The 12,439-nt window shown below is 43.3% G+C and overlaps 1 protein-coding gene across 1 annotated transcript in view; it reads left to right on the top strand.

Annotated features, from left to right (window-relative positions):
- Positions 1-509: 509 nt before the first annotated feature.
- Positions 510-12,439, top strand: part of IARS2 (isoleucyl-tRNA synthetase 2, mitochondrial) — a 76,424-nt gene continuing 64,494 nt past the window's right edge. The window contains exons 1-5 of the mRNA XM_074989939.1: positions 510-779; positions 6,894-7,016; positions 7,680-7,836; positions 12,091-12,239; positions 12,330-12,379. Coding sequence (XP_074846040.1) covers positions 555-779; positions 6,894-7,016; positions 7,680-7,836; positions 12,091-12,239; positions 12,330-12,379 — 704 coding nt within the window. The 5' untranslated portion in view covers positions 510-554. The remainder of the gene's footprint in view (positions 780-6,893; positions 7,017-7,679; positions 7,837-12,090; positions 12,240-12,329; positions 12,380-12,439) is intronic.

The following is a 12,439-nucleotide window of genomic DNA, read 5'->3' as shown; positions in this document are numbered from 1 at the left end:
CTGCAGCACGCCCCATACCCGTAGTTTCAGCACCTATGCCTCAAACCCAACTCCGTCCCCACAGCCTGCCTTCCAGGCCGACAAAACACTGAGTTCATCCCATTCTTCTAAAAATCACTAAGGGCAGATGTGTAAGGAGCTCACTGACGCACATTGCTTCTGGGCTGGGCACAGTGCCCACTTCTGGCTAGCGCACTGCATGGACGCATGGGGCAGCTAAACGGTCCTAGGGCGTGTGTTTTGAGGGGACAAAACGGGAGGGGTTTCAGGACCTCTGTAAGTTGCTTACTGGGCGCTGTATTTTGTATGCACTGGCGGTAACGCAGCCGCATGCAAAGGCCTCCCCAGTCCAGAGAACACGCAAGCATGGATGATGCACGTCGACAACGTTCCGTGTCGCCCCTGGGACGCCCAACATTCCATCTCTCCCTAGCCCGGAGGGAGACACACGCCTTTCAAAGCGGCATGTCCCTTCTAGCTTCCCGTCACGCCCTCGCCGCGCTCCGTAGCCGAACCGGAAGTACCGCCGGCGAGAGAGCCGGGTGGCTGTGAGAATGTTGTGGGTGCGGAGGGTGCCCTTGTTAGTCAGGCCCGGGGTCCCTACGGGAGCCGCGTGGCGTTGGGCACGCTCGGTAGTCTCCGGGGTCAACAGCGGGCAGCTGAGCTCGGAGAGCCGCGCGGACTCCAAGTACCGAGAGACCGTGCTGCTGCCCCGCAGCCGCTTCCCTGCCCAGCTGCCGGGCCGGCTGCAGCCAGAGACCGAGGTGGAGATACAGCAGGTACCGCACGCGGAAGGCGGGGCGCGGGGCAGCTCTCCTACTCGGCACCTCCCTCCGCGTGGCCTGCAACTCCCCCCCCCCCCACCTTCCCCCACTCACTGGACTTTGGCGGCGGGAGGGGCGAGTTAATATTGCACTCTCGTCTCGCCGCGGTTTTCAGTGAGTCTGGCTGAGCCCTGAGTGGGGCTGACCTGTGCCACAACCGGCTCCCGCCCGCCGCAAATCTAACGCGCGCTTAAACCGGTCAATAACGGGGCGCAGTAATCTCTGCCAGATGAGTATGATCGCCCACTCCTGCACCTCTTCGCTTGTGGAATCAAGAGTAAAACAAGGCGATGCCAAACTGCAGTTGTTTAAGGCGGCAGTTCCCAGCCAGGGACTGCGGGTAGGGGGGAGAATCTGCCCAGTAGGACATTTTAGACCAGGCATGTCCAACTCAAAACCGACTGAGGATTTCACAGTTTCATCGTCTCAAAAAATGAGAATAACCTCACATACAAAAGAGTCATGAATTACCAACATGAACGAATGGGTGTGCTTTGAGATATGTGGTTGGAAGGAACAACAGCAAAAGTTAATTTAGTGAAGCTGTATCTGAAGGGAGTGAAGCTGTACAGACTCAAGAATGAAGGTTAGGGCTGAGAACTGAGCAGCACCAGCTTGCTGGTGGAAGGCCCCTGATGTTGTGTGGTTAAGGATACTTCAGTCAGAACGTTTCCATTGTGCAGGTTCGTTTTGTCAGTCATTATGACCAGGTTTGAACAGTGCTTTGCCTGATTTTAAGTATTTCCCTCTCAGCTTTGTACAGGATGGGTACAACAGAATGAAATCCCTCCTCTGCCTAAGGAGCAGCCTCTCCCCATTTCAGGGGGCTATAGAACACATCACAACCCAAACTTATGTTCTTGCATAGAGGAAGCAGGGAGAGAGAGACACTGCAGTGCAGCCCTCATTTCACAGCCCCCTCAGGCTCCTTGTGGTTTGCACAGCCCAACCCCCATGCACTACCCCCAGGGCTCCTTGAGGTTTTCACTGTCCCCAGGCTCCTTGAGGCTTGCAGTGCACCTCCCTGTAATCTCTTCCCCATATTACTCTGCCTCGCGCTCCCCAGTTGCCCCTTGCTCTGCCCCGTGGCTTCCTATCTGCTGCTACCCCATGTATGTGCCCCACTCTGCCTCAGCCAATGTGGGGTTCACTGTCCCTCTCCTTAGATCGGTTGCATGTCCTTCCCTGGCATGCATAAGTGGCAGGGGCCTTTAATATGTATGCAGTGGATTAAACAGCCCAAGAAGCCGGATTGGAGTTTGTCCTACCCCCTGCTGCTTGTGTGTGCCAGAGAAGGGTGTGTGACTGGGTGGGCCGCACTTAGATGTTTTATTAACATCTAGTCATGGGCTGCAAAAAAAAAAATCGCTCGTGCTGCATGTGGGTGGAACGCCCCAATATTATGTTGCTAAGGGTGTACTTAAGTTGAAACATTTCCATTGTACAGGGTTTGTTTTGTCAATCATTGTGACCCACTAGTTTGACATGGCTGTATTATACTTAGACCTGGTCTACACAAGGGATCAAAGTTGATCCCAGATACATGATTCTAGCCATATCATTTGTGTGGTTAGAATTGACATATCAGGATCGACTTTTCTTCCCTAGTGTAGATTGGGAATCTTCAGGCTCACACCAGCGTCCCTTAGTCAACCGAGACCAGAGAGAGTGTTTTTGCTGCATCTTCACACAAATGACAAAATTGATCCGTGGAAGATCAATTGTGGTGCAACAGCCCCCCGCCCATAAGTGTAGACATACTCTAAGTGATGTCAAGGGCAGGAAGTCAAAGCACCAAACCCCACTGAAGCCAAAGCCTAAACAGCTTAGCAGGACCGTTTTATATTGTGGGTCCCTAATAACTGCCCTTCCTGGTACCCTCGGACACTAGTTCTGCCTTTTATGTGCAGAAAAACAGTCATTGTGGCACTGGTGTGCTAGGACTTTTTAATAGCATGGGGGAGGGTGGAGCTAAAAATAAAAGGTTGAGTGTCCCCATTGATAGAATTAAGCAGTCATAGAACACTAGAACTGGAAGGGATCTCGAGAGGTCAGAGGGTCCAACCTCCTAGACCATCTCTGGTAGATGGGTATCTAACCTGCTCTTCAATACCTCCAGTGATGGAGATTCCACAACCTTCCCAGACAATTCCTTCCCGTGTTTAACCACCTTGACAGTTAGAAAGGTTTTCCTAATGTCCAACCTAAACCTCCCTTCTTGTAGTTCAAGCCCATTGCTCTTTGTTCTATCCAGAGGCTAAAAAAAACACTTTTTCTTCCTCCTCCTTATAACACTCTTTTAAGATGCTCTGTTCTCAAAATGTGCATTTACAAGAACTTCCCACAAACCTGCCTCCATCAGTTTAGTCCATCTTGAGTCAGTGGTCGAGGAAGACAGTAGATTTTGATTTGTGAGGTTGGCTCACTGTTAAATATGAGCCATATGTGTCGCAGGTAGGGCTGTCGATTAATCTTAGTTAAATCATGTAATTAATACAAAAAGCCAATCACTATTAATTTCAGCTTTAATCACATATGACACAGTAGAATACCAATTGAAATGTATTAAACATTTTGGATGTTTTTCTACATTTTAAAATATGGTGTTCTCAGTTACACAGAATCTGCTGCTTTTAGTGCTCACTTTATATTTTTATAAATAAATATTTGCGCTGTAAATATGGTACTATTTTTCCATTAACCTTTTACAAGTATTGTAGTGCAGTTGTGAAAGCACAACTTACAAATGTAGATATATATTTTGTTGCACAACTGCACTCGAACGAAACAACATAAAACTTTAGGGCTTACAAGTCCCTTCAGTCCTACTTCTTGTTCAGGAAGCCACTAAGGCCGTGTCTACATGGCAAGTTGACTTAGAAATAATTTATGCAATTTGTGTTACGCTTATCGCATAAATCATTTCAAAATCCCTTATTCCGAACTTGGTGCCACCAAAGTTTGAAATAGGTGGCTGTTCTGAAAGTTCCGTTACCCCCTCATACGGTGAGGGGTAATGGAACCAGAATACCATGCTCGATAAGACAGTGCTATTTTGAGCATAGGGAAAAAACATGGCATTACTATTTCAGGATACATTTGTATCCCAAAATAACAATCATTGCATAGACATAGCATAAGAGAAACAAGTTCGTTTACATTTACGTGAAGCAGTGCTGCCCCCTTCTTATTTATAATAACACTTAAAAGTGAGAACAGGGGTTTGCGTGGCACTTTGGTAGCCAGAATTGCAAGGTATTTACATGCCACCTATAAAAACTGTATTAAAAGTAACGTTAAATTATGTAATATAAAGGGTAAGAAAAGAGTGTCTGCATATCTATGTATACAGGGCCTAGATTATCCACTAATACAGAGTTTGTTTTAGAAATCATCAGATACATATGGTAAATGATCAGCAATAGCCCAAATTTAGGTGAATAAATGTAAATGTATTTGGGTGAGTCGCTCGGGAAACCTTATGCAGAGAGTTGACTGTGGAAGGCAAATCTATGAACGCCTGTGTCCACACTAGAGAGTTTTGTCACCAGTGTTGACAAACCCCGCAGAGCATCCACATGCCCAAGGCATTCTGCTGTCAGTAAATTGACAGAACACAGCACTTCTGTCCACAGCATTCTGCCGCTCCCCCATGAGGCAGAATGCCTGTCAACAGATTGTGTCGACAGAAAGCTGGTCTCAACGTTCTGGGGTGGCCCTCTGTTGACACACAGGCCTTCCAGGACACCAGGAAGCCCTGTCTGCTGTACTTACAGTTGTCTCTTTTCTTGAGAGTGTGCCTGGGCAGTCCAGCTGCTCTCTGTGAACAGTGTAGACGTATACAATGAGTAAAAATTGCCCTCAGTAATTCAGAATTTAGGGTAGTTTGTTAAAAAGTACAAACCAACACTAGAGTATTTGAGTTACACTGCTTCTCATCAGCACTCAGCTCATCGCTCCTGGTACTGACAATGTATAATGATTTGTTGATGTACCTCAACCACCTGATTGCATCCAACACTATGAACTGAGCACAGCATTGACCGATATTTTCCTCCACGCTTTGGCCACCTTCTGGACGAACATATGTTCCATGCTGCTGATGCTTTTAAAAAATGCATTAATTAAATTTGTGACTCAACTCCTTGGGTGAGAATTGTATATATCCTGCTCTGGGTTTCTCTTGCAGTCTGCCATATATTTCATGTTACAGCGGTTTCAGATGATCACCTAGCACACGTTCCTTTTAAGAACACTTTCTCACTTTGGTAAAATGCAAGGTAGGTACCAATGTGGTATTTTAAAAATAGCTACAGCAATCAAGCAGGGTTTAAGACTCTGAAGTGCCTTCCAGAATCTGAGAGGGATGGGTGTGGTGCATGCTTTCAGAAGTCTTAAAAGAGCAACACTCCAATGCATACACTACTGAAATGGAATGACCAAAAAAGAAAATCAGCCTTCCAGTGGTGGCGTCTGACTCAGATAATGAAACTGAGCATATGTTGGTCTTTGCAACTTAGGATCATTATTGAGCAGAACCCATCATCAGCACAGGCTGGAGGGCTGACAGCCACCACAAGCCTAGGGGCAAAGTGGGCGTGGGAACCAAGTCTGCACCCACAGAAGGGGAGGGGAGAAGAATAGTCAACCCTTAATCTCCCCCACTTCACCACCCTCAGCCATGCTGAGCTGTGGAGCACACAACAGCAGCATTTCAAAGGGGCCAAAGGGCCCAGGGGCATGTCGGTGGGCCTGGCATAGGCACATGTTTTCTGGAATGGTGGTTGAAGCAGGAATGGACATATGAATCTCTAGCGCATCTGGTGCTTACATATCTTGTGAATGCTTGTTCTGACTTTCAGGTGATGTTGTAAACAAGGAGCAGGCTACATTATTGCCTGGAAATATAAACAAACTTGCCTGGGTGAGCTGTTGGCTAGACAAGAAGTAGGGCTGAGTGGACTTTTGAAGGCTTTTACATTTTTATTTTTGAATGCGGTTACTTTTGTACACAATTTTACTTTTATATGTTCAACTTTCATGATTACAATTGCACTACAGTTTTTATATTAATTGAATTGAAAAAAATACAGGTTTGACCCCCCTGGTCTGGCACCTTCAGGACCTCAGTGGTCCCAGACCAGATATTTTGTTGGACCAGAGGAGGTCAGTGCTCCCCTGCTGGCTTCCTCCCCTTGCTCCTGGGGTTGTCTCCCAGCCACTGTCCATGGCTTCCCAGTCCCAACCTCACCCACTGTGCCTAGTCACCTGCCCAGCTATGGCTGCACTGTCTGGGGCTCTTGGCTGCTTGTCTTTCAGCTTGTCCTCCAGTGCTTCCTGTAAGCTGAGCATTTGAGCAACCACCCAGGAGAGAGTCAGATGCCACCCAGCTGGTTAGCAGACAGCTCACAGCCACCCACAGTGAGCTGAATGTATTTATATTGGTATTGCGCATCAGCACATTCCTTGGTATTCATAACAAATTTTGTTGGAAAAAATTAGAGGGAACTCTGCTTGCCCCACCCCTCCCCCAAGACACTGTGCCTCTCTGGTCCTGTTGAACCGCAGATGTTACTGGACCAGAGAGTCCTGGATTTCAGAGTTTCAACCTGTACTATTTTTACAGTGCACACATCTGTAATAAAGTTTAAAGTGATTACTGTACAGTTTGTATTGTAATTGAAATAAATAAATTTTAAAATGTAAAAAACATCCAAAATATTTATATAAGTAGATTCCATTATTTCTTAAGAGAATAGTGAATCAGAATTTTTTTACTCACTTGACAGCCCTAGACTCAGGTGCTATTGTTACTTCAATGGAGTTATACCAAGAACAAATCTGGCCAAATTAGTTGTTTGTTTAATGTAAGAAAACAGGGATAATAATATTAGCTTTGTAGTGGAGGTTGACAAGTTATTTCCAAGGTATTACAACCTCAGAGAGGAAAATCTTCACTTAAAGAATTGAAGCAAATGAGTGTTTTGACAGCTGGACCTATGTTAAAACGAAAACTTGTTTTTAACACAGACCTATAGCTAATTAAGTTTTGTCCTATTGTCTGCACAGAAGTGTGGTTTTTCAGAACTATATTCGTGGCAAAGACAAAGGAAAACAAAGAATGAATTTTGCCTTCATGATGGTCCACCGTATGCCAATGGAGACCCTCATGTTGGTCACGCTTTAAATAAGGTCAGTATAAGGGTAGTACACATAAAGTGTTCTATGCCTCTATAAGGTGCTGTGTACTCTCAGTTGACATTGAAGTAAATGGAAGTTGAGGATGTCCGCTACTTTATAGAATAAGGGCCTTCATTCCTGTTTAATGGGTAAGCACGCACATTAACAATGAAAATGACAAATGACTCTTGTGTGGTGCTTAGTTTTACATTGGTGATCAGATGATAAACTTACTGTCATTCTGTCAAACTAAATCCAGTTCCTATTTCAACCCTGCAAATTGCCCAATGCATAGCTTTAGTATTATGTGCATAGTGACTTCAGAAGTGTTTTCCCATAATAAAATATCATTCCACTTCGTTATGGCAAGATGGAACCCTCAAGACCCGGCATAGTTGCGAAGTGTGGCCTTCAGCTGTGCAAAATTTGGTTGCCATTGATAAAGAGGTTCTTATGATGTGCTATCAGACAGCACAATAACATGCAACGAGAAACATAAATGTGAAGGCTGAAACTTAATCTTTAACACGCCTGATTCTGCTTGGGGTTTTGAAAAGTTCACCCAAATCAATAAGATGTAAAGTGACATACAGCTGTATCATGCTGATATATAGGGGAATGAGTATGGTCATAACAATTATATCAAAAATAACATTTGGCCTAATGTTTTTGCAGATTTTGAAAGACATCACTAATCGGTTCCATATGATGAGAGGTTATAAGGTGCATTATATGCCAGGCTGGGATTGTCATGGGTTGCCCATTGAATTGAAAGCATTGTCAGAACTCAAAGAAGCTGAAAACCTTTCACCGATGGAGATGAGACAGAGAGGTAAACACTTGAAAATTTTACAAGAAACATTTGTGACTTAAATATGTTGTGAGTTGTTTTTTGAGCCTTTAATGGAATACTGTTTTGCTGTCTCTTTTTGTGTGTGTATTTTAGTTTCAGGACATTGAAATTTGCAAGGACAATCTTGGTTTTAAGGTGATACTTGATCTGCAAAATCTAAGTTTAGAAGGAGGATCACCTTTGTAAAGTGGGTTCATCAAAGTCCAAGTCTGTATGAACCCACTGTAACTTGTAATAACCAGAAATGGAAAGAGGGAAGTAAAGGACATGTACATCTGGATTCTAATGTAGTTCAGTTCTGTAACATGAAATGATACCCAGTGGTGGTATGCTGAGTTGCTGAACCTTTTTTTTTAAAAAAAAAAAACACTTTGTTTTTCTCCCTAATGTTTTGGAAGTAATGTGGGTTGTCATGAAAATCAGGATCATAGGTAATTGTCATGGAGTGGGTGTTTTCAGTGGGGTTGTACAGATTGATTCTTGGCCTTAACATTTTTGGTAATAACCTAGAAGAAGATACAAAAATCATCGCTGATAGTTTGCAGGTGACACACAAATTGAGCAAATAAAAAAGCAGTCATGTAGCACTTTAAAGATTAACAAAATTATTTGTTAGACAATGAGCTTTTGTTATTGTGTCTGTTCTGGTATGGCTATGATCTGAACAAGTGGGTCTGTCCCACAAAAGCTCATCGCCTAATAAATTATTTTGTTAGTTTTTAAAGTGCTACATGACTGCTTTTTTGTTTTGATAGAATACAGACTAACATGGCTATTTCTCTGTCACAAATTGAGGAAATGTTAAACAATGAAGAGGCCAGGTCATTGATTCAAAGAAATCTGGATTGTTTGGTAAACTGGGCACAAGCAAATAATGTTCATTTGATTACTGGTAAATCTGGACATCTAGGAACAAAGAATGTAGGCTGTACCTAGAAGATGGGGGATTCTCATTGGGAAGCAGTGACTCCAGAAAAGACTTGGGGGATTGTGACAGATAATCAGTTACCCAGGAGCTTCCATTGCAGTGCTGTGGTCAAAAGATCTAATGTGATCCTGGAATACCTCAGTTTTGGAACAGTCTCTAGGAGTCTGGGGTCTCTTGAGAGCTCAGTCTTCCTGCAGGGTAAGTCCCACAGCTTCACCAGCTCCTAAGCTGTGCCTTTGAGCCATCAACACTCCTGCTTCCAACTGAGCTCTGCTCACTGAGTCCCACTGAGGCAGACTCCCAAAGAGATTTGTGCGTTCTCCGTGGATCAGTACATCTCTTCAAGCACTTGCAGCACCATTCATAGCGTTGTCAAAACAGAAAGGTTTACTAGTCACTTGGAACACTGCATGGGAGATCTTTAACTTTCACTTCTCTATGCTAACCTAAAGTGTAGTCCAATCCAGGTAGCCAGAGACCAGTTAAGCTATAGTGAACCCATGTTATTCCAGGTCTGTCTCTCTATCCAGTCTCCTTTTGTCAGACTCTGAGGTGTACTCATAATTGCTTCCCACAGCTCCCATTTAACTCCTTCTTGGTACTCCCCATCCACGCTGAAAGTGGGCCAGTGCAGGCGGGTACATTGTACAGGTAAAAACCATCTGCCGGTACCAGCCTGCACACAGCCAACATTAAAGTGTTGCCCCTTTTACTCCCCTCGGTTGGTGGCCCTGCCGGTAGTGTCCAGCAGTGTTGCCATGACAGTGCTTCTTTTGCCCAGGACTGCACTGGTAAGTCCTCATGGTCACTTTCAGCCCTGCCTCCTGCCACAGGTCTTGGTTTCTAGGTTGGGGAGATGCAGCTCTGCACAGTGTGGAGAGGCAGAGATGCCTGTCTCTCTTTGGGTACTTGGTTGCTATGTGTTCTTAGCCAGTCTGGATCTTCTGTTGCATTTTCAAGAACTCCATTGAGATAGGTTGTCAGGCTGCACACTGGTAGGCATAATTAATGCCTGTGTTTTAGCCTGTCCTAAGAACAGTCTTTTTCATTCTCTAGGTGACAGTGCAGCGTACAGGGGAAACCAAGGTGCATATAGACTTTATAAAAATGTTACAAAAAATTTCTACTTTGTTACATGTATAAATGGCTGAATCTTCAGTAGGAGTAGAGAGATTATTTTACCTTTCTATTTGGCACTGGAGTGATTGCTGCTACCCTGTTCTGATGCCCACAATTCAAGAAGAATGTTGATAATTTGGAGAGTGGTCAGAGAAGAGCCATGAGAGGGATTATATGATTAGGAGGAAAAAACCTTTAGTAATAGACACTCACTGTTAATTGATTTTGTTTAATAAAGAATAAGTTAAAGGATGACTTGATTTATAATCTATCAGTATTTGCGTGGGAAACAAGTATTTAGTCATCGGCTTTTCTCTTTATCAGGGAAAGGAATGATATGCTCCAGTAGCTGGAGGTTGAAGTTAGACAAATTCAGACTGTAACTAAGGCATACATTTTTAACAATGACAGTAATTAACCATTGGAACTGTTTGCCAAGGATTGCAGTGGAGTTTACAGTACTGGCAATTTTAAATCAATATTTGACGTTTTTCAAATTAAAATATGCTCTATTTTGGGGATAGTCTATAGCCTTGGTTGCATAGAAGGTTAGACTAAATCACAGTGGTCCATTCTGGCTCTGGAATCTATGAAAACACTTTTTTTAACCTGAACACCATATATAATATTGGAAAACTGGTAGGTGGTGCCTTATGAGAGTTTATTATGGATTAGATGGAAAGTGGTCTGATTAATGTATTGTGTTTGCTTTATTGGTGACTGTTTTGTCATGCAGTGGAATGACTTGCAATTATAGTACCTGTGCCTTTTAGTTTATGCAGCTTATGTGCTGATATAAGTTCACATCTCTTGAAAATTACAGTTTATATGCATTGGCAAAGCAGTTATGGAAAACATGATGTCTCATTCACTTGCTTTCAGCTTCATTCTTCACTCCCTCCAGTAACATTTTTTTAGTTACTGCTGAGTGTATGGGGTGATGGTTTTGGAATTAGAAAAGTAGATAGGTTTTCTCTGCATTTGTAGGGTGCTGTTACACGCTTGAGTTGTATCTCAATTAGCTACCCTATGTTTACTCCAGGTGGAGCTGTATTGTAGGGTTGAATAAAATTCCTGTATGTGCATGTAGAGCAGGGGTGGGCAATAAAGTGGCTTGCAGGTTGGATGCAGTTTGCCTGGTTAGACCCTGACTGTCAGTCATATGTTTTATTTACCTGCACATCTCCAAATATGGCTGCTTGCAGCTCCTATTGGTCATGGATTGCTGTTCCCAGCCAAGGGGAGCTGCAGGAAACAGTGTCTGGCCTATGAGTCACTTATTGCTCATCCCTGAGAATCTACAATTCTCGTTTATGATGATTCACACTGAAGAGAACACAAACCCCCTTATGTTACACCTTTCATGTCTAATTTTGGTTAGTAGATGATAGTAGATGGAACTCCAGTGATGTTCAGAAGTAGTGTTCTTGTGGGAACCTTAGCCAACTATTAATGCAGTGACTCCTCACCCAGAAATATATTGGAGCCTGTATCTTTCTTATTAACCTCTGATTAGATGGCTGATATATTTTAAACTTTGTCCCATTGTAGCTTCTGGCAAACAGGATAATTTGTCCTTTTCAGACCTTCCTGATTGCTTCCAGGGAGCAGCTCTCTGCCCCAGCCTCCTATTTTTTATTATTATTTCTGTATGCATGTATCGCTTCCTCTCCCACTGCCCATGCGCCATTTTCTACAGTTCATAACATCTCCCAGTAGAGTGGCGATTCACAGCCATGATTCAGTCCACATCACTAAAGCCTTCAGAGTTTTGAGTAGAGCTTTTGAAATAATGAGAGTGGGGAGGAACTGTGAAATCTTATGCAAAGGAAAAAAATCAAAATTAATTTGAATAACTATTTGCTATGAAATGTCTAACCAGCTCTAGGTTGTCTTCATCACCATTAGGGTTATGGACTTTTCCTTTCAAAATTAGTGTACATTCTGTAAAAATGAATGACTTACTTGAAAAAAACTTCGGGGGTGGGCTGGCTGTCTCAGACCTGCTGTTCCTTTTGATGGGACTACTCATGTGGGTAAAGCAGTCTGAGGCTTGTTGCACAAGTTGCTGTGATGTAAATTGGTTAGTCTAGTTTTATAATTATTTTATTCTCGGCTGAGGTTAGTCTTTGTCTAGCAAGTAAGCTTTTAAAGATATATTTTTAAAAGTTATTCTTCCTTTGTAGCAAAAGAATTTGCAGAACGGGCAATTGAGAAACAGAAATCAGCCTTCCTTCGCTGGGGTATAATGGCAGATTGGACTAATTGTTATCACACATTTGACAGGAAGTATGAGGCAAAACAACTGAGTGTCTTCCACAAAATTTATGACAAGGTATGCTCGTGTGTCGTTTAACACAATCCTTAGATTATTTAAATTACAGTGTCGTTTTGATCCCGTTAACTCTGTGTTTTTCCCTTTTAGGGTTACATTTATCAGGACTACAAACCAGTATTTTGGTCTCCTTCAGCAAAGTAAGAATCAACTTACCATTTTATCTATAAAATGTAAGAAGCAAGAGCAATACATTATCA

The sequence above is a fragment of the Carettochelys insculpta genome, chromosome 3 (genome assembly GCF_033958435.1).
Source record: "Carettochelys insculpta isolate YL-2023 chromosome 3, ASM3395843v1, whole genome shotgun sequence".
NCBI lineage: Eukaryota > Metazoa > Chordata > Testudines > Carettochelyidae > Carettochelys > Carettochelys insculpta.
The sequence above is the reverse complement of the archived record's forward strand: the minus strand, read 5'-3'. Positions and strand labels throughout refer to the sequence as shown.